The 23021-nt window shown below is 33.2% G+C and overlaps 1 protein-coding gene and 3 long non-coding RNA genes across 8 annotated transcripts; 2 read left to right on the top strand and 2 right to left on the bottom strand.

The window, feature by feature from the left end:
• Positions 1-5169: 5169 nt before the first annotated feature.
• On the bottom strand, positions 5170-7086 carry LOC108840536 (uncharacterized). Of its 5 annotated transcripts, XR_008944128.1 has the most exons (5): positions 6428-6939; positions 5970-6229; positions 5623-5851; positions 5438-5495; positions 5170-5333 (listed from the first exon to the last, which is right to left on the bottom strand). It is a non-coding gene; the product is annotated as an uncharacterized LOC108840536 (long non-coding RNA). The 5 variants fall into 5 exon arrangements; XR_008944124.1 differs by having other exon boundaries at positions 5438-5851; XR_008944127.1 differs by lacking the exon at positions 5438-5495.
• A 652-nt stretch (positions 7087-7738) lies between these two features.
• Positions 7739-9611, top strand: LOC108841469 (uncharacterized). The gene is made up of 4 exons (XR_001948125.2): positions 7739-8384; positions 8533-8612; positions 8762-9090; positions 9210-9611. It is a non-coding gene; the product is annotated as an uncharacterized LOC108841469 (long non-coding RNA).
• Positions 9612-13467: 3856 nt separating this feature from the next.
• LOC108852916 (uncharacterized) lies at positions 13468-14785 on the top strand. The gene is made up of 2 exons (XR_008944515.1): positions 13468-13844; positions 14106-14785. It is a non-coding gene; the product is annotated as an uncharacterized LOC108852916 (long non-coding RNA).
• Positions 14786-16203: 1418 nt separating this feature from the next.
• Positions 16204-16924, bottom strand: LOC108840440 (uncharacterized). Its single transcript, XM_018613267.2, has one exon. The coding sequence runs from the start codon at positions 16858-16860 to the stop codon at positions 16351-16353; it is 510 nt and encodes a 169-aa protein (XP_018468769.1). The 5' UTR covers positions 16861-16924; the 3' UTR covers positions 16204-16350.
• Between the last annotated feature and the right edge of the window lie 6097 nt (positions 16925-23021).

The raw sequence follows: 23021 nt of genomic DNA, 5'->3' as shown, positions 1-23021 counted from the left end.
AAAATCACTTTAAATTCTCTAATTTATTGAATTCATTTAAAATTTCATTAAAAATTAAATTACTTCAAAACTTTATTGAATACACTCCAGAGTTTTTTATTTTGGAGATGATTTTAGTAGTTGGAAAGATAGACCCACAATCACGAGTACTGCACTGGTATCATTACCGAAAATTCTGAGTTCGGATTTATAATTTCATATCCAATTATCGTTAAGTTCTTTCTTCTTCTTCTTCTTCTTCTTCTTCTTCTAATTCTTCTAATTCAGTAATATATATTATATACCAATCATTTTATGATGGGATTCTATAAATCCTTCTGAATTTAATGTTTTTAATTATAAAGGAATATGTATATATATATATATTTAATATATATATTATATATTTAAACTTTAATGATTTTTTGTCAATATCCAAAGTCATCTAGATATTGACAAAGTAATTTCAAAATAATTTCCACCTTTCAGTAAGAAACCAAATATAAGCATAATATATTATAAAGTAACACTTGATCAATTAAGAGACAATAAAGCAATACATTTTGTTGATTTGAACGGGCCTTCTGGTCAAATGGCAGTGGGCGAGCATGAAACGCTAATACGTTTCAGGTTCGATCTTCCTGATATGCGAAACTAAGTCTCATTGTTCTATTCACCTAACGTGGATATGAGTCCATGTTTTAGGACCCATTTGAATGCCTTAGAGAAGGAGTTTATCCGTGGGCTTGCGACTCCCCTGAATTCAACCAGGTTAAAAAAAATTGTCAAAAAAACACATTTTGTTGATTTTAAGCTGAACTTATGTAAATCTAATAAAATTATAAAGCAGTATATTATATATATGTAAATGTTGAGTTTCAGTTATTCCGTACATCAAAACTATGTAAATTTATTCATATGTATGTATATATCTCTAAAATAGCATATATATTATTATTCTGTTATTAAGCATATTAACTTAATTTGAAGTCTTGTTATTACTCATTTATATTTTTCTACATATATTTCATTAAAATTCTTAATGGTGCTTTTTCTATATAATTTTTTTTTTTGAAAAGTAAACACAATTTTATACATAATTGTGTTAAGAATATATCATAGCTTTTTTTTCAACTTCCTCACTAACATTAACAACTGGTGTTATTATTTTTAAAGTAATTTTTGAATCTTTAAACTTGCTGCATGCATTTGCCAAATATGGCATCATAATTTATTTTATTATGAGAGATAAGAATATATCTCATATTTTTTTTTAAAAAAATATCAGCTTTAATAATAAATTTATTTGAATTTGACTTTATTTTATTTTTAAAGAAAAGTTATTAAATTATGTTTTATGTAATTTGATAAATTTTAATTTTTCATCTAATTGATATTTTTTGTAAATTAATATGTTTTTAAATCGCAATCTTTTTATAGGAATTTTATTGTATCTCAATTGTAAAAGTACGGACGAAGTACATATGTATTTTAATTCCTTTCTCAAAAAAGTATATATGAACAGAAGAGATACACTTGCACATTTTCCTATTTTGTTAAAAGAGTTATTCTTGGGTTCACCCCCTAGGGTGAACCATTAGGTTCACCCACCAATAGAAACTTGTCATTTTAGATTTAGTATCTTTTAATTAAAGAAATAAATAATTTGTCAAATTATATTATTTTTTCAAAATAAAATTTAAAAATAAATAAAAACAGTATATAAAAACGAATTAAAAAAAAATTAATGTTGTCAACAAAACACTAAACCCTAAACTCTAATACTAAACCCTAAACTCTAATACTAAACCCTAAACTCTAATCATACACCCTAAACCCTTGGGTAAACCATAAACCCTTGGAAAAAACACTAAACATGTTGTCAACAAAACACTAAACCCTAAACTCTAATCCTAAACCCTAAACCCTTGGGTAAACCCTAAACCCTTGGGTAAACCCTAAACCCTTGGGTAAACCCTAAACCCTTGGGTAAACCCTAATCCTTAGAAAAACACTAAACATTTGGATAAATTCTAAACTATAAATCTTAAACACTAAACTCCAAATCTTATAAATAAATATTTTTAAAAATAATCTTTATTGAGAACTATTTTTATTTTTATTTATTTAGTCTTTTTATTTATTTTAAAAGCATAATATAATTTGGCAAGTTATTTTTGTTTCCTTAATTAAAAGATACTAGATTTAAAATAACAACTTTCTATTGGTTGGTGAACCTAAAGGTTCACCCTAGGGGGTGAACCCAAGAAAAAGTCTTGTTAAAATACACATATACATTGTACAAAGTTTCTTTTGTTGATCTTAAAAAAAAGTTTCTTTTGTTTTGAGGCAACACCATTAACTCAGTTGGAGCCACTGAGGTTAGAGAGCAAGAAAAGACAAGCCCAAGAAAAAAATATTGAAACAGAGATACATAGTAAATCCACGACAGAAATTATGCCAAAATTTCTACTCTTCTCGAACAATCAAATCAACAGTAGCAATTTAGCGCCCTTGTAACATTCCTTGCTTCATTTTGAGCTCACTAACCATTGAGATCGTTTCTGAGGAAAAATAACATTGGAAAAATCTTATATAAAAAGTGAAAAAAATTGAAGAGAGTAAAAAAAGGATCTTTGATCCATTTCTAGATTGAGAAACGCTAAAAATGGTTCAACCTTTAGGGAGAACATGCCAAAGAGACTTGATCTATTGGAAGCATTATCGTGTGAAATCGATTTTGAAGTGTCGAGATTGCTAAAGAACAGCTCGTAAAGTCCCATCCAAAGACCAACATAACAGATCCAAGAAGGTATATTTCTACAAGTATAGTGTATATCATCAGAAATTTGTCTATTTTAGTTGTTGTGCGTATAATATTCTAATAAAGTTAAACCATAGATACACAAAGTCTCATTAGTTGCTTCTACCAGAAATATTATCACCTTCCCACGATTCACAGGATACTGCACGAATGACTGTGAGGTACATATATCCTTGCAGTGGTCAAATGTTAGAGGGACAGTCAGAGCCGGCTCTGAGGTAAAACACCCGAAACACCCATAGGCAACTGATATAGCTCTTTTTATATGCTCTATTGGCTTATCTGGTTGCCCGAGAAAATGTACATAGTGCTATAGAGTGAACTAGTCTAAAAACATATCACATTGTTTGATTCAAATTTAGAATATCTTCCGATAAATGTTAGAAGATAGACCGATCATTTATTACATCCACTGTATTAACCACATAGATCAAACCTAAGTCCAAACTAACCGTAATAATTTAATTTCTGGAGGAATCAAACCAAACCGATATTGATACACGTTAAACTCCAATAAAATTACCGATAGAATACCACCACTTGCTTCTCTCTTTTTTTTTATTCACACTAGATTCTTTGTCCGCGCTATGCGCGGATAGTATATTTTAACCATGTTTAAATCATAAATTTTCATGTTATAATTTTATAATAAATAAAAAATATTTATGATATTGATATGATTTATCAGAGTTTAACCACTTTTTAAGATATAATTTGTTTCTTCTTTTTATTTAATTGTAAGAAAATCTCTTAAATATTCTTTTTTTAGGTTTTCTTTAAGTAGTCTCAAAAATTTAAATTGACCAAAATAAGTTTTAATAAAAGATAATATGACAACTATAACGTCAAGTATAATTTAAATTAATTATTTAAAATATATAAAACGATAATATTAAAAATGGAAAATAATAAAAGCAAAAGAAATCACAAAAGAATTGTCAAATTTTTATTTATTTTTTCAAAATTTTGAAAGCCAAAAATTCAACAAAAAAAATAATTAGGAAACATTTCTGGAATACCTTCCTCAACATGAATTTGTAAAAAAAAAAATTGCGGATTCATAAATGTCTTCACAAATGTGTAAATACACTTCTTGAATGTATTTATATGTATATTTATTTTTTCTTAAATGTGTATATTATTTGAAAACTTGCGAAGATGATTTTAAATTTACATATCAAATTCAGGATAGTCTTTTGAAAACTTTAGGAATATGTTATACGAATTCAAGAGCATCTTACTTAATATACGTATATTTCGAATTCATTAAGGTATTCATAAATATTTTTTCATGAATATCTCTTTTAATACACAATAAAGAATGTATTTTTAGATATATATTTATGATGTTTTCTTAAATTTTATACACATATATATCAATATCTTCATAAATTTTAGGAATATGTTATACTTATTTAAAAATATCATTCTAAATTAAAAACATAAAAATATCATACACATTGGGGAAAAGAATTCATAAAGATTGATAATTGTTTTTTTTTTGTTTTTTTGTGCGTTTCCATTAGGGGTGGACAAAAAACCCAAACCGAACCGAACCAAACCAACCAAACCGAAGTTAACCGAACCAAACCAAACCGTGTTCTTTATGTAACCCAATTGGTTCATGTTTTACTCAACCCGAACGGTTTGGTTTGGTTTGGGTTTAAACCGAACCAAACCGAACCAAACCGATAATCCAATATATATATATATAGTAAAAATATATATGATATATATATATATATAGTATAACCTCTTTAAATTAACAATCGATAAATATACATTAAAAATCTCTATAAATTAATATAATTCTATACTCTCAAATTGAATTTTTGGTTCAATTATTATATCGATAAATTAATAATCTCTATAAATTAGTAAAAAATTATAGTTTTGGTGTAGTCCCAACATTATTAATTTATAGAAGTTTCACTTTATTAACATATTGTAAATTTTAGTTAAAGTTTCGTTTTTCATTTTTTCATAACTTCCATGTCTTTAAAAAATTATAAATATGATTCAAATAATACTATTATATATAAAATCATGTAATCATAAGTTTTTATATTCTCACTCTATCAGTTATGAGTTGATTATTTTTGAATAAAAGTATAAAACTGATGCCTTCATATTTTATAACCAACCCGAACTACACCGAACCAAACTAGACTATAATAATGTAAACCGAACTAAATTTAAACCAAACCGAACTGAACCGAACCGAATTAAACCCAAACCGAACCCAAACCAAAGCTACTTTGATTTTAATTGGTTTGAGTTTTATAAAACCCAAATTACCCAAACCAAACCGAATCCAAACCGAACCCGAAACTAAACCGAAATGCCCACCCCTAGTTTCCATTAGGTATAGCCTATAAATAATATATTTTCATTTGATATTAGTTCTTTTTTACATCAATTTTGTGAATTTCGTTGAAAATTGTGAGTCCCTTAATAAACTTTCTAGTCTCTTTCCAAATATCCATTACATAGAACTTGCCCTCAAGAATTTTATATCGGCTGATGCAACCTGTACCATCCAAAATTAAATTATATCACCAAATCAAAATGTTGATCATATGAACTGCAGAAATACTAATGTCTGAGACAGAATTAACTATAATGAGTGCTAACTTAGCATGGGATGTTTGTGAATCCCCAAGCCTCTCCATTACTCGTGTGATACTTTCTTCTGTTGATAAAATACTTGGTCATATGTAACACAAAATATCCCTAAAATGTGCATTTCAGATGCTTGTTGTGGACAGACAATGGGAATGTGAGGTAAAGTAAATTTGAGAATAATAAAAATGTATTACATGAGTAGCTTTTTTACGTGGTCTCTTATCTTTGCTGAGTTTAGATGTTGCTAATACTCCTGATGCAGTAAGCGTTTCCAACAAAGATGGGTCAGTGTGACGCTGAAAGCCTGATCCAGAACCAACAACATAATCCGTAAGACGCAAACCAATTTTAGCAGAGGTTTCAGCAATGGCAGTTGCGGGTCATCTTCTTCCTTTGGTTAACCAGCTTTCTATACCGAATTTGCTGTTTTGGATATATGACAAAACATTCAAACTTGCTGTTAGCCACAAAATACTTCCTTAGATGTCTTACTGAAATGGAAAATAATAGTCTCAACTCAAGTCTCTTAGATTATTATTACCTACTCTAAAATTGAGAATGATAGTCTTCCTCGAATCTCCTTAGATTCAATACCAAAAGCACAACATGAAAGCAAGTGTGCGTCATCTGCATCGTGAAGGTCGTTCTTGTTCATGAACAGCTCCAATGACATCAAATTCCCTCTCTAGCTCAAGCATCTCCTCGAATTATATCTTCTTCTACCTCTCCCCCTCCCTCTTCTCCATAAACGTTTTCATCTCTTTCTCTTGAAACTCTATGAAGCTAGAGAACTCCTAAGCCCTGAAGAATAATTAAATCAAAAGAATTTGGTTAACATCTAGAAATTATCTTCCTTTGCGTTTCTTTTCTCATGTATGGCTTTGTAAAACCTGTCATGTGATCCATCATCAAACCACTAACGGTTTTTGTCAAAATTAAGAAAGTTTATCAGTAGACAGTTTAATACATATTGTGTATTTTTCGAGACAAAAAACGCACCTCTTATTTGTTCTGCGCATGCTGCATCTTCCCTCTCTTTCACACACAACACGGTAACCTTCTGCAGTTTTACACAGCTTCTCGCTCAAAAGTCCCAGAGATTCCTCAAGCTCCTTGGCGTGCTTGTTCTGTTTTGACAGCTTCTTCCTAAACCAGTATAGCTACCGATCATCATCAGTGATTTCCCTCAGCTCCTTCACTTCCTGGTACAATTTCACCCAGCACTTGCAGCCTTGTTTTGCCTAACGAATCATACAAAAATATATGAAATTAATACATTCACACGGACTACCAAAACTCTAAATCAAAACTTTAAATATCACAGAAAGTTGACAAAAAAAACATATATAATCGAATTTGTAAAGGAGAGACAATGTTGATTGAAGGAACGTATAAGCATGAAGAAGGTATATATAGAGTGCTGTGATGTGATGAGGGAAAAGCAACAGTTTCAAAGCTTTGGATTGAGGCAGTAATATTGGAGATTAAAGAAAATTAAAAGTGGGAGATGGACGTTATACATGATGAGCAGAGGAGGTGAAATTGCGCAGAACTGAAACTATGACGATGAAGTTCAACAGTCAGTCACATCCGAGGATCATTACGTTTTGGGAAGACAGGCTCGAACTGAGCCAAGATGAATTATTAGCAGGCCACACAAAAGGCCCAATATTTTTTTTCAGTCGACATAAGAAAGTGTGACATGGCAGAATAGAAGGCTGTGATAAGTAGATTATTTTAATGACGTGGACACCTTCCCCTTTGAGGATTAAGGGCTTTTAGTATAGTACTGATGAGTGATTATTTCTACAAATATCTTTGTACAACCCAAACGCAGACGCGGGTTTGTGATACAAACGCAGTCACTTATAAATTCTACCACTAGTTCTAAATCCGATACGCCGATTCAATCCTAAGCCCACTTTTCTCTTTGGTTTCCACTAGTTATTGGTTTAATTAATCGAAATATTATACTTCTCAATTCTTGTACTCTTCTGCCATACATGTTAGCATGTCAAAGAAGAATAATCAAAAAAAAAGAACAACAAGAGCGACATTCCCCTTGTCCAAACAACAACCACATGGGCTTGATTTGCGCGAGGCTCAATAAGTTCTCTTGCCCACATGTGCCTATCTGATCTATCCTAGCCGAATATCTAGCATGCACTACCTTTTTTTTTTTGTGCAAGCCCATTTTTTCATTCATACTTTAAATAACAGAGTTTGAGGCCCAAAGAGCCTGTTTGGCTACAAGATCAGCTCTACTAATAGCTGTCATTGGGATAAAATTAAAACATAGAGAATTAAATTGTGACGAGAGGTGGTAGATATCAAACATAACTCCATAGATCTCCAGCTTTAACTCCTTGCGTTTGAGTAGGTTCATCAGGACTTGAGAGTCTGAGAAGATAGAGACCACTTCAATATATTGATTCCGGGCAAAGGTTATGGCAGCAAGCACCGCCAAACTTTCCGCCATGAGGGGCGACGAGACAGAGCTCAAGGTCGCTGCATGTTGTGTTGTAGAATTCCGATCATCAATTATCCAACCGAGTCCAGCATAGCTCGTTGTAGCACTCCAGGCTGCGTCCGCGAAGATGGAGCAGGAGTTCGAGCGATTAGGGCTTGGTTCGAGCCTGATCAAAGGTCTCGTTGTGGGAGGTGATTGGATGATCTAAGCCGTCATCCATTCTCTAGCCTCTCTTAGCGCTTTTTGGATCGTTTCCTCTGCTGTATAGGTGCGCTTCTCAAAAATGAGCTGATTTCTTGATGTCCAGAGGGACCAGACGATCCACGATGCTAGTGTTCTTGGTCCAAGTCCAACCGGTGGGAGAGTGGGGAGTTTCCTTAATGTTTCCCAACCGTCTCTTGTCGTCAGGAAGCTCGTGGAAGTGACTGGATGAGCTAGCGGGGCAAGGCTCCACACCTTAACTGCAAAAGGGCAACTAAACAACAGGTGAGATACTGTCTCTATCTCGTTACATCTTATACATCGTGGGGAGACAGGGATATTGCGTATAGCAAACTGTTCTCCTACTGGCAACGCGCCATGTAGGGATTTCCAGAGAAAGAGTTTTATTTTTTCCGCTGTTTTGATGTTCCAGACATTTGGTAACCACTCGGCGGTAGCATTGGTGTTCGTTGAGGGAGTGGCTAGTCTCTCCTTTTCCTCCATCAGAGACAGGTATCCCGATCTCGTAGAGTACTCACCCGATGAGTTTTTTAGCCACACTAGATCATCTATGGCTTTTAACTTGCTTGGGCGTATCTTCAATATTTGCTCTTTGTGGAATGGTAGGATGGATTCTAATTTCTCTTCATCCCATTCTGTAGTTCCCGTGAGCACAAGGTCAGAGACTTTGAGAAGGCGCGTTTCCTCTGTGGTTGGTCCAACTGGCCTCAGTTGCTCAGAGTGTGATAACCATGGATCATCCCAGATGCTAATTCTTTCACCAGTGCCTACCATCCAGCCCAGTTGGAGTGTAAGAAGATCTCTGCCTACTAGCACACTTCTCCAGTCATGCGATGCTGAGGACGGAGCTTTGCAAGTTAGAAACGATTTTGATTGACAGTATTTGCCAAGGAGACAACAAGCTAACATGCAGGATGGGTTCTTTATGATGCGCCAACCCACTTTGGCCAGGAGAGCATCATTGAAAGAGGTAATATCTTTGAAGCCCAGTCCCCCTTTCTTCTTTGGTTTAGCCATTTTCTCTCAGGATATCCATGACATTTTATGTTTTTTCTGGTTCTGAATTCCACCAAAATCTTGTCAATGTAGATTGAATGTTATCACAGAAGGATTTGGGAGTTTAAAACACGACATTGAGTGTGCTGGCATCGCTGCTAGAACACTCTTGGTCATTACCATTTTCCCAGCAGTAGAGAAGAATTTTGTGGACCAACTAGAACACTCTTGGTCATTACATTGAGTGTGCTGGCATCGCTCGCACTACCTTCTTAATCTTAAAAAATTCTTATGACCAATTCCGATAGAGCTCAAAAAGGTCTTTATTTAAAAGAAAACACAAGCGTTTCATCAAAATTTTGGTGGCTTCCAGATACTCAAAGTTTTTGGTCTTATACGATATATTTAACTTCCATCAATTAAGAATCATGATGTTCACTGTGCTTTGGTTTATAATTTTGCATCCCACGAATGCTCATTTGAATCAACCATCTTCTCTTCAGTTTTACTAATGTTATTGCCTTCAGTATATCCCACTAGACCACAACCATCACCTCCTAAACTTTTCTCATGGATGTTTTATTCTTTATGCTCTTTTTACTGAGGATTATCTCGAGACTAAACTGGTTATTCTTCTTTCACAGCCCCATTAAATCTATTTCAGTGACAGTGAACTAAACTTTTTTTTTTTGCTTACCCACAGTGGCCTAAACTGGACCCGTGTATAATCAAAATACTAAAAATAATGTTTGCGATATTCACGGGACTTGTTTTCATAATGTTCTCGATGCTAAATCAATAAGAGATATTTTCTGAGATTTTTCGAGATACTTTTTATTGATTGATATTTCATTGAGAAAAAAACAAACTGTCGGCGCCGTAAAAGACTGCAAAATACCACTATATACATTCACATACATTTGTAAAGAATCTATACCATGAAATAGGCTGTACACGTCTGTCTATTATCACAGAAATAGAATCAGATTCTCCTTTAAAGTGATTTTATTTAATTTTTAATTAGAACGAACTTCATCCTCTGTTGCGATGTTTTCGAATATTACGATTTAAAGAGGACTAAATGTTACTAATTTTACGAATATAATTAATTCAATTATGGAGCATTTTAGAGAAAGTAGTTAACGTTTTCCTTTCGGCTTGTTTTTTCATGGACGAAGGCTAAGAAATCTCCGAGCTACTAAAATTATATTTTAATACGATTTTTATACAAAATATTCTAACCAACATTAAAAATCATACTATTTTAATGTAAAACTATGATATCACACTAAATTTTATGTGATTATATTTACTACATTAAACACTATTCACTTATTTTGTTAATAAACTATATAATTAAATAATAATAAATAAGAAAAAAATACATATCAAATGATAGATTAAATATTTATAAGAAAATATTATATGTATTGAAATAGTTTATTTAGATATATACTTAAATATCATTATATATTGATATGGTAAATATTTTATTTTAAAAATATTTTTATTATAATATGTTTTATGTTATATATTGCATAATAATTATATATATTTAAATATTAAATAAAAATAAAATTTGTAGTTTAATAATATAATAATATATTTAGTGTGAAATTTGTTGTTGTAAATGGTGAATAAATATAGTTAGTGTTGATTGTAGTTGAAGGTACTCTAAATGCCTAAACTACCTAAGACACTCTTTGAAAAATTCACTACCTAGACTATACATATGGCATTGAATGGCAAATAATTTGTAAAAATATTATGCTCTTCATTATTCAATTAAACGGTTATTAAAAGTAATTTAAAACTGTAAATCCTTTCTATATATTTTTAATCAAAATTTTTTTTGGTAAAGAACGTTAACCAAACCGCATGAACTACTTCTACCGGGAAGAAGATAACCTAAACGAAAAGAGGCAGACAAGAACCAGTGCCAGTTTTTGACCATGGCCATAGGGGTAATAGCCCTGGGTCTATGGGTCTAGAATTTTTTTAGTCTGATTTTAGTAATAATAAAAGACCCACATTAATTTGTTTAGGTAGCGATAGCTAGTAACTTTTATAATAAAAAGACCCATAATATCTCAACCTAATTTATCTATAAAAAATATATTTCTTTCATGTATTGTCTTTCTATTTGTTTCAGGTTATCGAAATTCTTTGGTTAAACTAAAAAATACACCTGGAAATTTGACTAAGGGTTCAATTGCTTCTACACCCGGAGGTTTGGGATTCAAACCCCAGAAAATACTAAATTATGCAGATTATGGAGAAACATGTTACATGAGATCTTCAGCTTGGTGCATGGCGTACCATCGAACATGGATCTCATAGGACGGCTCAGAGTGGTGCACTCAGGCGTGTATTCTCAAAGGATGGTAAAATTGTCGGCTGTATAATCGTCTTTGTAATATTCTCATCATTGTAATAACATAATTAATCGATAATAATCAATCTAGACGTTAAAAAAAACTAAAAAATACAATGAAAAAATGTTTAAAATAGGGCTAATTTTCTTATATTTCGCCCAAGGCTCTTAAATAGTTTAAGACGGGCCTGAGAATAACCCATCGATCCCGCATTACCACCACCTAAACACGAGGAGGATACAACCCAAAGCGATGAACAGGATAACAGTCTCAAAGAAAAGAAGAAGAAAATGCATGCACAAGGTAAGCTTGCAGATCCAAACAGTGGCGAATGTAGATTTTTTTTGTTATGGGGGCAAACACATATAAACTTAAAAATATGATTAATTAAGATAGAATTTTTAATAGGAGAAAATAACTAAAACTTAAAGTATGTTATGCAAATTTTGAAAACTTTACGGTGGCACTTGCCACCTTTTTGGCTCACCTAGACTCGCCACCGGATCCAAATGACTTCTCTTGTTCAGAATCAAACAGAGTAATACCCTACCTCACCACAGATTCACCCGTCCTCCAAAACAGGCCGAATAGGAAAGAGGTGAAGACGTGTGAGACCAAAAGAGTGAACCCGTCAGCTACGTCGCGCCTTCTCCGAGGGGAGCCGCCGCTACCATGTTGCAAGGACAGAGAATCCACGAACTGCTGTTGATCTACAAATAGAGAGCCAAAGGACGACTGAGGATACTCTGCAAAATATTTGCAAAAATATTTTATATTCTTGTTCATATCATCAGAAGTTCAGAACATTACAATGTTATTTGTAGATAATGCAACTAGATATATGACATGTATTCAGCTTCGTAATAGACATAAATCTAAGATTTATATATTACTCGGAGATGATAAGTGTAATCAAATGTAAATATTTCAATTCTGCATGTTATCTTTTACCAAAGATGTTATTATTGTTTTCTTTAGGAAATATTCTTATCAAAAATTTAGTTATACAAGAAATTTCTATTATCAACCAGACTACTATTTTACACCATAAAGTCAAAATTGGAAGAAGCAGAAGTAGTTAACGTGACATGCACAGACCAACGCTCACGTGGTTTAACTGTGGAACCACGCACAAGCGAGTGATGATGGCTTTCCCCAATTTTATTTTTAAATTATAGGTCGGAAAATTCAGAACAACCTTCTTGGTACAACTATCCAAAAATCTGTTTTTTTTTTTGGAAAATAAATACTTTTATTTGATAAAAGCACTTTAAAATCAATTAACCACTAATTTGTTCAAATGGGAAAAAAATCAAAAACATCAGAGCAAAATTTTCTGCAGAAATCAATTCTCTCCCTTTTCTATTTATCCGTACTTTTTTGTTTTTTTGATCTTTAGATACTTTATTAGAATTCATCAATGAAACTGATCTCATACTTCGTTTTGAATACTTAAAAATTCTACAAATTTAAATAATAAATGATGATTTTATTATATCATAATCTAGTAATTTTTGCTTTAAGTAAACAGTGTTTATAATAACAAAAACATATTAACATTCTATTCATTTTATTATTAGTTATAAATTACAACAATTTTTAACTAAGAAAATAAGAAAATATTATAATTATAGATTTTAAGTAGAATCAAATTTATACTTTTATCATTGTAATGTAATGGAAACTTACTAATAGAAGAATAAACTGTTAGAGTATTTTCATTTATATTTCATTTCTTATTCTAAAATAAAATTTAAAAGTTAAATTTGTTCTAATCTATTTCATTTTTTACTTTACAATAATAAAATGTAGATATATTTTTTGTTTTTTTTTTGTTTTTGTTTTAAAATAGAGTTAGATAGAGTAAAACTCAACTTTATTGTAGAATTATCTATCTATTATAGAGTTATTCAATTTTTGAGTAGATAAGAATTTTTTTTTTTTTTTGTAACTGGCTTTCATGTAGATAAGAAATTTTACATTACAGATAGTCTTACGTGTACTGAAAACACTACAAAAGAAGCTAAAGGTTGTCTCTGTTTGATAGGGTTCTCAAGAAAACAGATACGCTCTTCTGTCTCAGAACGCCGTTATACTAACCTAAATTTGTGCTTCTCTCTTCTTTTTATTACAGAGATAGAAAACAGATACGCTCTTCCGTCTGTCTTCCGTTTTCTTTATTACAGAGATAGAATCACCGTCGGGCTCGGATTCGCTTGGTGCAGGTCAGGACTGATTGGCTGACACGACCACAGAGGTGCTTTTGCCTTATTGGTTTGTAAGCAGGGATTGGCTCCCGCCTTGCATCAACTGAATCGGAGCCTCCAATGGTGAAACGAATCCAATTAGATCTGTAACTTATTATATACTCTTCTCCTCTGTTTTTTTTCTTTGAATGTTGTTTGGCAAAAAAAAAGGGTTAAATCAAGATACTGATTTCATTTCACCCTCCGTTCTTTTTTTTTCTTTTCCTAAAAGTTGAATCTTTATTGTAGTTTTAATATTTTAGTTGATATTTGGACAAATTCTAGATTCTACTAGATGCTGGAGAACAGTTTGATTCAAGATCTAGGGTTTGGATTCTTACAATCCTCATATGATTTGATTTTTAAAGGTAAGAGAACTAGGATAAAAGAGAGCTCTGGTTTCTTGAGAATCATAAAAGGTAATTGTTTTATGGAAATCTTCTGGCTTTTTTTCTTTAAATAGTTGATTTAAGTTAAAATCATTAATAAAAACATATGTGATAATTGAAGAAAAAACGGTTTGACAATCCATTGTATACGCGGTATGATATGAAGAAGATAGAGATCTCGTTACACGAGCAATCTCTTGTCTTGGTTTTCTCTAAGAAGGTTCATCTATGTTTTGATTTAGCTTCTTGATGAAAACAAATGTTTATCTCTAGTCTTATTTTAGGAGACACGCAGGTAAACTATATTAATCTTGATGGCCCGTTCTTACGCAGCCAGCTATGTCAGAGGAGAAATCGACATACGTAATCCCCATTACCTGAACAACACTGATGACTCTTGATATCAAGTTTTGAAGCTTCTGAATATCAAAAATACAACAAGAGAAAAAGACTCTGGTGTTGTGTTCCCAGCTTCAAGAACTTGATCAGTTTCAGTGATTGCAAAGCAACAACTCCGTATTTTTACAGCACTTGACCTGGATCAAAACAACTGTACGTATGATGGACGAGTTGTTGACAAAATGGATTTCTTTTTCTGTACAAATTGATATCTGATGCGAATAAATGAGAAAAACCAGTAATCAAACTTTGATAACACTTATAGTTGAAGTTTAAATTACTTTAATAACATATACAGAATAGGTAGCGGTCTGCATAACAATAGTTCCTTCACCCGCGGGCTGAGTAGTGTCTAAGCATCGAGCAGCAAACCAGTTCTCGTGAATTGATGTTATTTCGTCTACAAATTTTAGAATCCTATTATATAGACGACAAAAGTAAAAATCTCCAAGCAAGAGAAAGCAAACAAAAACTTACACTGGTTGGATCCAAGAACAGAGGCTGCACTTGTCTTAAAATCTTATGCCTCAGCAGACATCAATGATTCCGATTCATTAGTCTTATTTTCACGTATGCTTTTTTTTTAAAGTGCATGCATATATTGACTTTCCTCGTTTTCACATCATATGCATATTGGATTTGAGTTCGTAGAAGTTCGAAATATATACTAACCAAATATGAAGGCTTTCCCTCGTATTTGTGATCTCTCTATGCTCTGATCGATCGACGATAACCGGTTAGGAACTTGTTTATCAAACCTTTTTCTCCCTTAATTAACTTTTTATGTATCAGAGCACTGATAAACAGGTTCACTTTAAGTTTGTGAAATTACACATAATTAGCCGTAGTAATAATTTGCTAATAACAACAAAAATTTGAAAGCCCTTTAGTCAAAAAATAAAATAATAATAACAACAAAATCTCGTCCTCATCATCAACAACTACATGACTAGGACTAATCATCACTTTAAATCTCGCTATGTTATCGTAATGATCCACGACTACTGAGCCAAGAATAATCATCATTTTATATCACCGTAAATATAACTTATTTTTGTTGCTAGCTAACCTATATATATGATCATAATTTGCTGCTACCATTATCAGTTCTTCATCAACAACAACTTCATATATAGTTCAGCTAGAAGTAACGAAGAAGAACATATAATTCGTATTGAATTAATGGGACAGGTAAGAGTCAATACAAGTTACCATATATAGCGGTGCAAAAACATTTATGACTTTGGTAGAGGACCACATAAAAGTATTTGTAATTGTGGTCCTATAATATAACTACAATGTTATGCATGTGATCTTCATGCATGGACAGTCGTACTACTATTCATACGTACAACATAAGTTACTACACAATTAGATCAGTTTAATTAGACCTTGGAGTCTTTCGCTAATCTTTATTTTCTTGGGCTGGTAAAAATTAGTGAAAAGCAAAATTAGTTAACGACTTAGTTCTATTGTGTAGCTGATATTGGATATTGTCAAATGGAACATTAGTTTTGGCTCACAATTTATTAAAATGTGTAGTGAGTGAGAGCCGAAATATTCAATTTTATAATATTCTCTAGCTCGTAAATACGAAACTATTTAGGTCTAGTCTATTCGGCATTCGTAATATTTTAAGTGTATTTCTAATGTTTGTGGGTAGGTCGAAATGACGAAATCACAACACAACACGGAATTAATTTAGATACAACGATATCAGTTACATAAGTTGACGTATTTTTACATATATGTGGACTTTCAACACATTACAACACAGCGAAATGCTAACTACAACTTTTAATCACGTAGAATTTGAGATATTAAACTAATTATTATTGTAAGGTAAAACTGGAACAGAAAAATATGGATCGACCACAACCATAGTGCTACTTCCAGCAGAAGTATCACAAGAAAACTCATTGTAAAACGCTCTTGCCTTCCTTAATATAAAGCTTATGGAACATTTCATGTACCACAACAAGCTTAACTGAGCAACTTCACGTCTCAAATCTCTGTCTTTCGTTGCGATGATCGACTTACCGTCGTCTTGGTGGTTGCATATGGACAGCTTCCCGTGTTCTTGTTGAGTCGACTCCTCTTCTTTAACTGGCTGATGTTCCATAAAAAGTAGAGAATTAGTAAGGGGGTCTGAATTGTTTAGGTCATTAGGATAGATTTCCGTAAGCATTTTGCCAGGAAAAACATTGTTGAACATGTTTTCGCTTATGGATTTGGATGGTCGGGGCTTGTTTTGGTTGCATCTGCGAGGTTTTCTGGTTGAGATCGAGATTTTGGGGCGGTGGACTTGAGCAAGGGTAATAAATTTAGTAGCCATGAGAGTATTTAGTCTTATTGCTATAGACTATAAAGTGATTGGTTGTGTGAATTGCTATTCACTCCTTTCTTAAGATATTTATATGCACACATCTATACATATACATCACATACATATATATATATATATATATATATATATAATATATATTAAAAGTTGGATTTTTAATGTTAAAATCCCTTAACTAAGTTTGTTTTGGGTAAAAACCCTCAGACTAAGTATTTAATGAATAAACCCCCAAATTAACTTTATTTAATGAATCAAACCCTTTTCCAGTCATAAGTACCAGTACTACCGGTAATTTTTTAGTTTAGGGGTTTCTACATTAAACAAAACATAAGTGAGGGGTTTTACCATTAGAAATAAAAAAATTCAAAATATAATAACATTATCTAAAATTAATAACTTTAATATTCCAAAATTAGCATTTTTAAGAACTTTCTGTAAAATATATGAGTAGTGTTTTTAAATTAACATTATATATGTATAAATTAAAAATGTAAAAACCCATAAATATAAAAAAATTATCTAAAGATTTATCTATTTTCTTGTGTTTTACATTTTTAACTTTTAGATAATTTTTATTACTGGTAAGTCTTAAGACAGTTTTTTATTATATTTTCTGGTTTTTACATTTTTAATTTATACATATATAATGTTGATTTAAAAAAAAACTAGACTCATATATTTTACAGAATTTTTTTAAAAACTAATTTTGGAATATTAAAGTTAATTTTTTAAAAAATCTTTAGATAATTTTTGTTATATTTTATGGGTTTTTACATTTTTAATTTATACATATATAATGTTAATTTAAAAAACACTACTCATATATTTTACAGAAATTTTTTAAAAATGCTAATTTGGAATATTAAAGTTATTAATTTTTAGATAATGTTATTATATTTTGAAATTTTTTATTTCTAATGGTAAAACCCCTCACTTATGTTTTGTTTAATGTAGAAACCCCTAAACTAAAAAATTATCGGTAGTACTGGTAATTATGACTGGAAAGAGTTTGATTCATTAAATAAAGTTAATTTGGGAGTTTATTTATTAAATACTTAGTTTGGGGGTTTTAACCCAAAACAAACTTAGTTTAGAGGTTTTAACATTAAAAATCCTTAAAAGTTTGATATAAGTATCTAACATTCAACCAAAAAGCTGCATTTTGTTGATGGGTACGTCTTAAGAGTGATTAGTTTGTCTAACCGGCCAATCTTAATAAAGTGTCAGTTTCAAGCTTTCTCAGTCTTTCGTTGTATATTGCCTAACAATTAAAGGGAAAAACCTATAAAGAATACTTAACTCCGTAGTTCATTTTCTTTTAAATCACATTAGAAAAAAATGCACATTAGTCTTCTCTTTTCATGCTCATATGGTACGAATGCGGCTTATATATAACTCCAAACATGTGTTAAATTGCAGGTCTTAGGCATATAATCTCTTACCGGCATAGAATCAGCTTTTAAAACTATGATTAAAAGAATAAATTTTAATACTATTTGAATTGGGCACAGAAGGAAACTAACCCTCTTAATATTCTATCAGAAACACCACCGATAGTTTGGTAATAATTACTATAGTTTTAAAATACAAACAATGACTATAGATTTTTGGATTACTCTCAGATTTAGTTTTTAGTCTAGTTTGGATACTTTTAAGTCTGGATTTTGGTTGGTTAGACTTTTTCGTGTAGAAGATAATCAGGAAAACAAAAACCAAGAGAAGTTAGTATAAATTGGTTTGATACCGTTTCAGCTTTGGCTCGAGTTCTAGACAAGCATCATCTGAACTTTTGATCATTTTGGTTTCATTCATTTTATATTTTTTATTTACTTAAAATTGATGTTTATTTAGGCTCTGAAGTCACTTTTATAGTAATTTTTGTAGAGCATAGGTAGTTTAGAGTAAATGGTTTTTATCCTTTTATGTTTCTTTTAGAATAAAGTCTTTTTATCAAATTTTTGAATAAAGTTTTTCTTCTCTTATCTATAGAGTAAAAAAATTATTGGAAATTTATGTTTTTATACTTTTTTACTCTTTTTTTCAATTTTTCTTAGTTGCACTATTTTCTCTTGTTACACTTTTAATTTATGATTGGTGAATTTTAAAAAATTTCAGAGTGGCTTTGCTGCCACGATCTACTGAGATTCAGTTTTTTGTTTTTAAAATTCAGTCATTGTTGTTAATATTCTACAAAAAGGTGAAAAGAGGAAAGAGAAACAAAAGCTAGTTTGCGATCTACAGTAATTTCCCCCACACGTTGTTTGGGATAATGAGAAGAACCTAGAATCTATGGAACCTAGATACGGACTGATGTAGATAGTACGAAACTACGAATGGGTAGGGGTCCATACCCACGAGCCAATAGTTTGGTATCTGTATCTGTTTTCCATTGTTCTTTTTCACTATAAAAAGCATGTGGTCTTGCCTATTTTCATGTTTTCCACGAGTCTAAATTGAGATTTTGATATGAATTCATGTTTTCCATGGGTCGAAATTGAGATTTTGGGGCGGTGGGCATGATGAATTTAGTAGCCATGACAGTATTGAGTGTGATAGCTATATGGTATCGTTATTGGTTTGTGAATTGCTCTTCGGTCCTTTCTTAAGATATTTATATGCACAACCTACAAAGAATACTTAACTCCATAGATTGTTTTCTTCTAAACGTGAATTTTATTTGACATCCTTCTAATCGTGATATTTATGAATAATATATATGTCTTCTCTGTACAAGCTCAGATCATACAACAGAACTCATGGTCAGATAACGAGAAATGAAGTCGCATGTTTTCTGACTAAATATTCAATTTGCATGTCCACACTATACGGAATGTGTTTGATGTATGAAACTATGAATGATTCTATAATTCTATATGCCATATATACTATGCATATATACTGTACATATTATAGAGTGAATATAAAAAAACGATAAACCGCTCCCCAGTGAGAGAATGTTAAATCACCGGTGGCCACGTGTTAGGGATAGAGTGAATATAATATAATATGTAAATATTGTAGACCGCAGATAATGTGGTCTGTGTGTTTAAAAAAAAAAGTGGTCTGTATCGCTGGATCTAAACTGGAGAAAAGAGGGGACTTAGAAAGGTGGATGAAAATGAAATGTACTTAATTTCCATTGACAAGTGACTTTCCCTCTTTAACTTCACAAAAGTTTACAGCAGATTATTTAAATACGGAATCTACAGTAATTTCATTCACAAGTTATTTGAGATAACAGAAGAACCTAAAGATACGAACGGATGTAAATAGCAAGAATGGTCCATATCACGTGCGAATTGTTTGGTAGCTGTATATGTTTTTCATTATACCTTTCACTAAAAAGCTGGTGGGCTTTAGGTATTGTCATGTTTCAGAGATCCCCAGCTTTTAAGGTAATTGACTCTCAACTTACCCAAAACTCAAGTACTTCCCAGTCGTCGCAAGTGGATACAAATTATTCATTATCCGATTCATACTCGGATGAAAGTAACATATATGAATGTTTCCTACAACAATTTATTGGAAAATGGCAAGCAATCTGTGACTGTGAATACTGTATTTTTTCTTCATGGATCCAAGACTGCTAACTTTAACCATATATTTTATTATACACTTAATATAGATTATCCAAGTCAAATTGAACTTTGAGCTGTCTCAGAGGAAAATACCAGCCAATTCAGTCCCCTATTACGAGATCGTATTTCTATATTGACCTTTTTACATTTCCTCAAATCAATTTCTGTATAGGGTATCTTCAGTAGTACATAATAAAACATAAGCATGAACAGTGGAATTACGGAAGTAGAACCCAAAAGTTATTGTTTTCTTTATAGTTTTATGTGTATTTAAAACAAATATTATTCACTTGGTAAGAGAAGAATAATGAATACAAAAGTTGTTTGTACCCCCGACTGGCGTTTGTGCAGGGGGTCTCACTCTCTTATGGAAAGAAAATGTAAACCTTGAAGTGTTAAGTGCTTCTAATAATATGATTGACACAGTGGTTGTGTTTGAAGGGAAACTTTTCTTTGCCTCCTTCATTTATGCTGATACCAATATTGCAAACATGCGACTGTTCTGGGACCAGCTGATCACCCTTAACGAAGCTCGAGGAGGCCCGTGGTTCGTTACGGGCGACTTCAACGATCTCATTAGCAATGAGGAAAAGGCTGGGGGTCCAGCCAGACCAGAGAGCTCATTTACGGACCTACGCACCTTCTTATCTGAAGGTGACCTCTATGATCTTCAATTCTCCGGGGACCCGCTATCATGGAGAGGACAGAGAGGAGATCACCTGGTTAGGTGTCGACTCGACAGAGCGGTTGCTAACACCGCATGGGCAGAAATGTACCCTACGGCCCGCTGTCATTACATGAACTATGAAGGCTCAGACCACAAACCGCTTCTTACTTTACTTGAACCTCATAAGAAAAGAAGTCACGGACTGTTTCGATATGATAGGCGATTAAAAGACAATGCGGAAGTTAAGGAACTGGTACGGGTGATTTGGGAGGAATCAACGACTAGTACCGTGCGAGAAAAGATAGAAGCAAGCCGCAAAGCTATCTCCCATTGGAATAGAAACAAACAGAGGAATAGCAGGCTGATCATTGAATCCAAACAAAAGGATCTGGAAACGGCCCTGACGGATGAAGTAAACGATACGGAACTCATCAAGAAGGTCACTAACGAGCTTAAGGCAGCGTACCTTGCGGAAGAAGCGTACTGGAGACAGAGAAGCCGCCTACTCTGGCTCAGATTGGGAGACCGCAACTCCGTATTCTTCCACTCTGTCACAAAAGGAAGAAGAAGAGCAAACTCATTCTCAGTGATTACTGATGGACAAGGAAACCCGGTCCACAAAGAAGAGCAAATCGCCCAGGTCATTGTGGCGTACTTCGGACGACTGTTCTCAACCTCCGCTACAAACAGCGCCGAAACTGTCAATTATGCACTGGACCCGGTTATTACAGAAGAACAGAACAACAACCTGATCAAAGTCCCCACGGCCCTAGAGGTCAAAGATGCAGTGTTCTCGATACATTCAGACAAGGCACCTGGGCCCGACGGTTTCTCAGCGGGATTCTATCACGCTAATTGGGAAAGCGTTGGTGAATCCATAATCAAAGAGGTTCAGCAGTTCTTCATATCAGGCTCGCTCCCGGAGAAGATAAATGGGACGCACATTAGACTCATCCCAAAGGTTCTTAAACCTCAAACGGTGATGGAGTATAGGCCGATAGCTCTCTGTAATGTTTATTACAAGATCATCTCGAAACTCATGACGAAGCGACTGCAACCATTACTCCCGCTGATCATCTCAGAGACGCAGTCCGCTTTCGTTCCCGGAAGAGCTATATCCGATAACGTGTTGATCACGCATGAGGTACTCCATTATCTCAAATCGTCGGAGGCAGAGGTTAGATGTGCTATGGCCGTCAAAACGGACATGAGCAAGGCATACGACCGGCTTGAATGGGAGTTCATCTCACAAGTGCTATCTAGGATGGGGTTCCATCCAAAGTGGATTACATTAATCATGGAATGTATTACCACTGTTACATATCCCTTCCTTATCAACGGCTCGCCTAGAGGAAGGGTTCAACCGAGTAGGGGAATCCGTCAAGGAGACCCACTTTCACCATACATTTTCATTTTGTGTAGTGAAGTTCTCTCGGGATTATGTAATAAAGCACAAGTAGATGGCTCTTTGAAGGGCATTAGAGTCTCCCGGGGAGGTCCGCAAGTGAATCACTTGCTGTTCGCGGACGACACTATGTTTTTCGTGGAGGCAACACACAGAAGCAGCTCCTCTCTCTGACGATTACTCCTCCGCTATGAAGGTGCATCAGGCCAAACCATCAATGCGGCCAAATCATCGATCTCCTTTTCGAAGAAGACCCCGGCTCACCTCAAACGGCTTGTTAAAGACTCTCTCCAGATTCAAAACGAGGGTGGGGTAGGGAAGTATCTCGGACTCCCTGAACATTTCGGGAGAAGAAAGAGAGATTTGTTTGCATCTATTGTTGATAAGGTCAAGCAAAAAGCTAGAAGCTGGAAAAATCGTTTCCTATCCACTGCCGGGAAACTAACCATGCTGAAGAGTATTCTAAATGTTATGCCATCCCATGCTATGTCATGTTTTAAAC

This window comes from Raphanus sativus, chromosome 4 (genome assembly GCF_000801105.2).
Source record: "Raphanus sativus cultivar WK10039 chromosome 4, ASM80110v3, whole genome shotgun sequence".
In the NCBI taxonomy this organism is placed as follows: domain Eukaryota; kingdom Viridiplantae; phylum Streptophyta; class Magnoliopsida; order Brassicales; family Brassicaceae; genus Raphanus; species Raphanus sativus.
The sequence above is the reverse complement of the archived record's forward strand: the minus strand, read 5'-3'. Positions and strand labels throughout refer to the sequence as shown.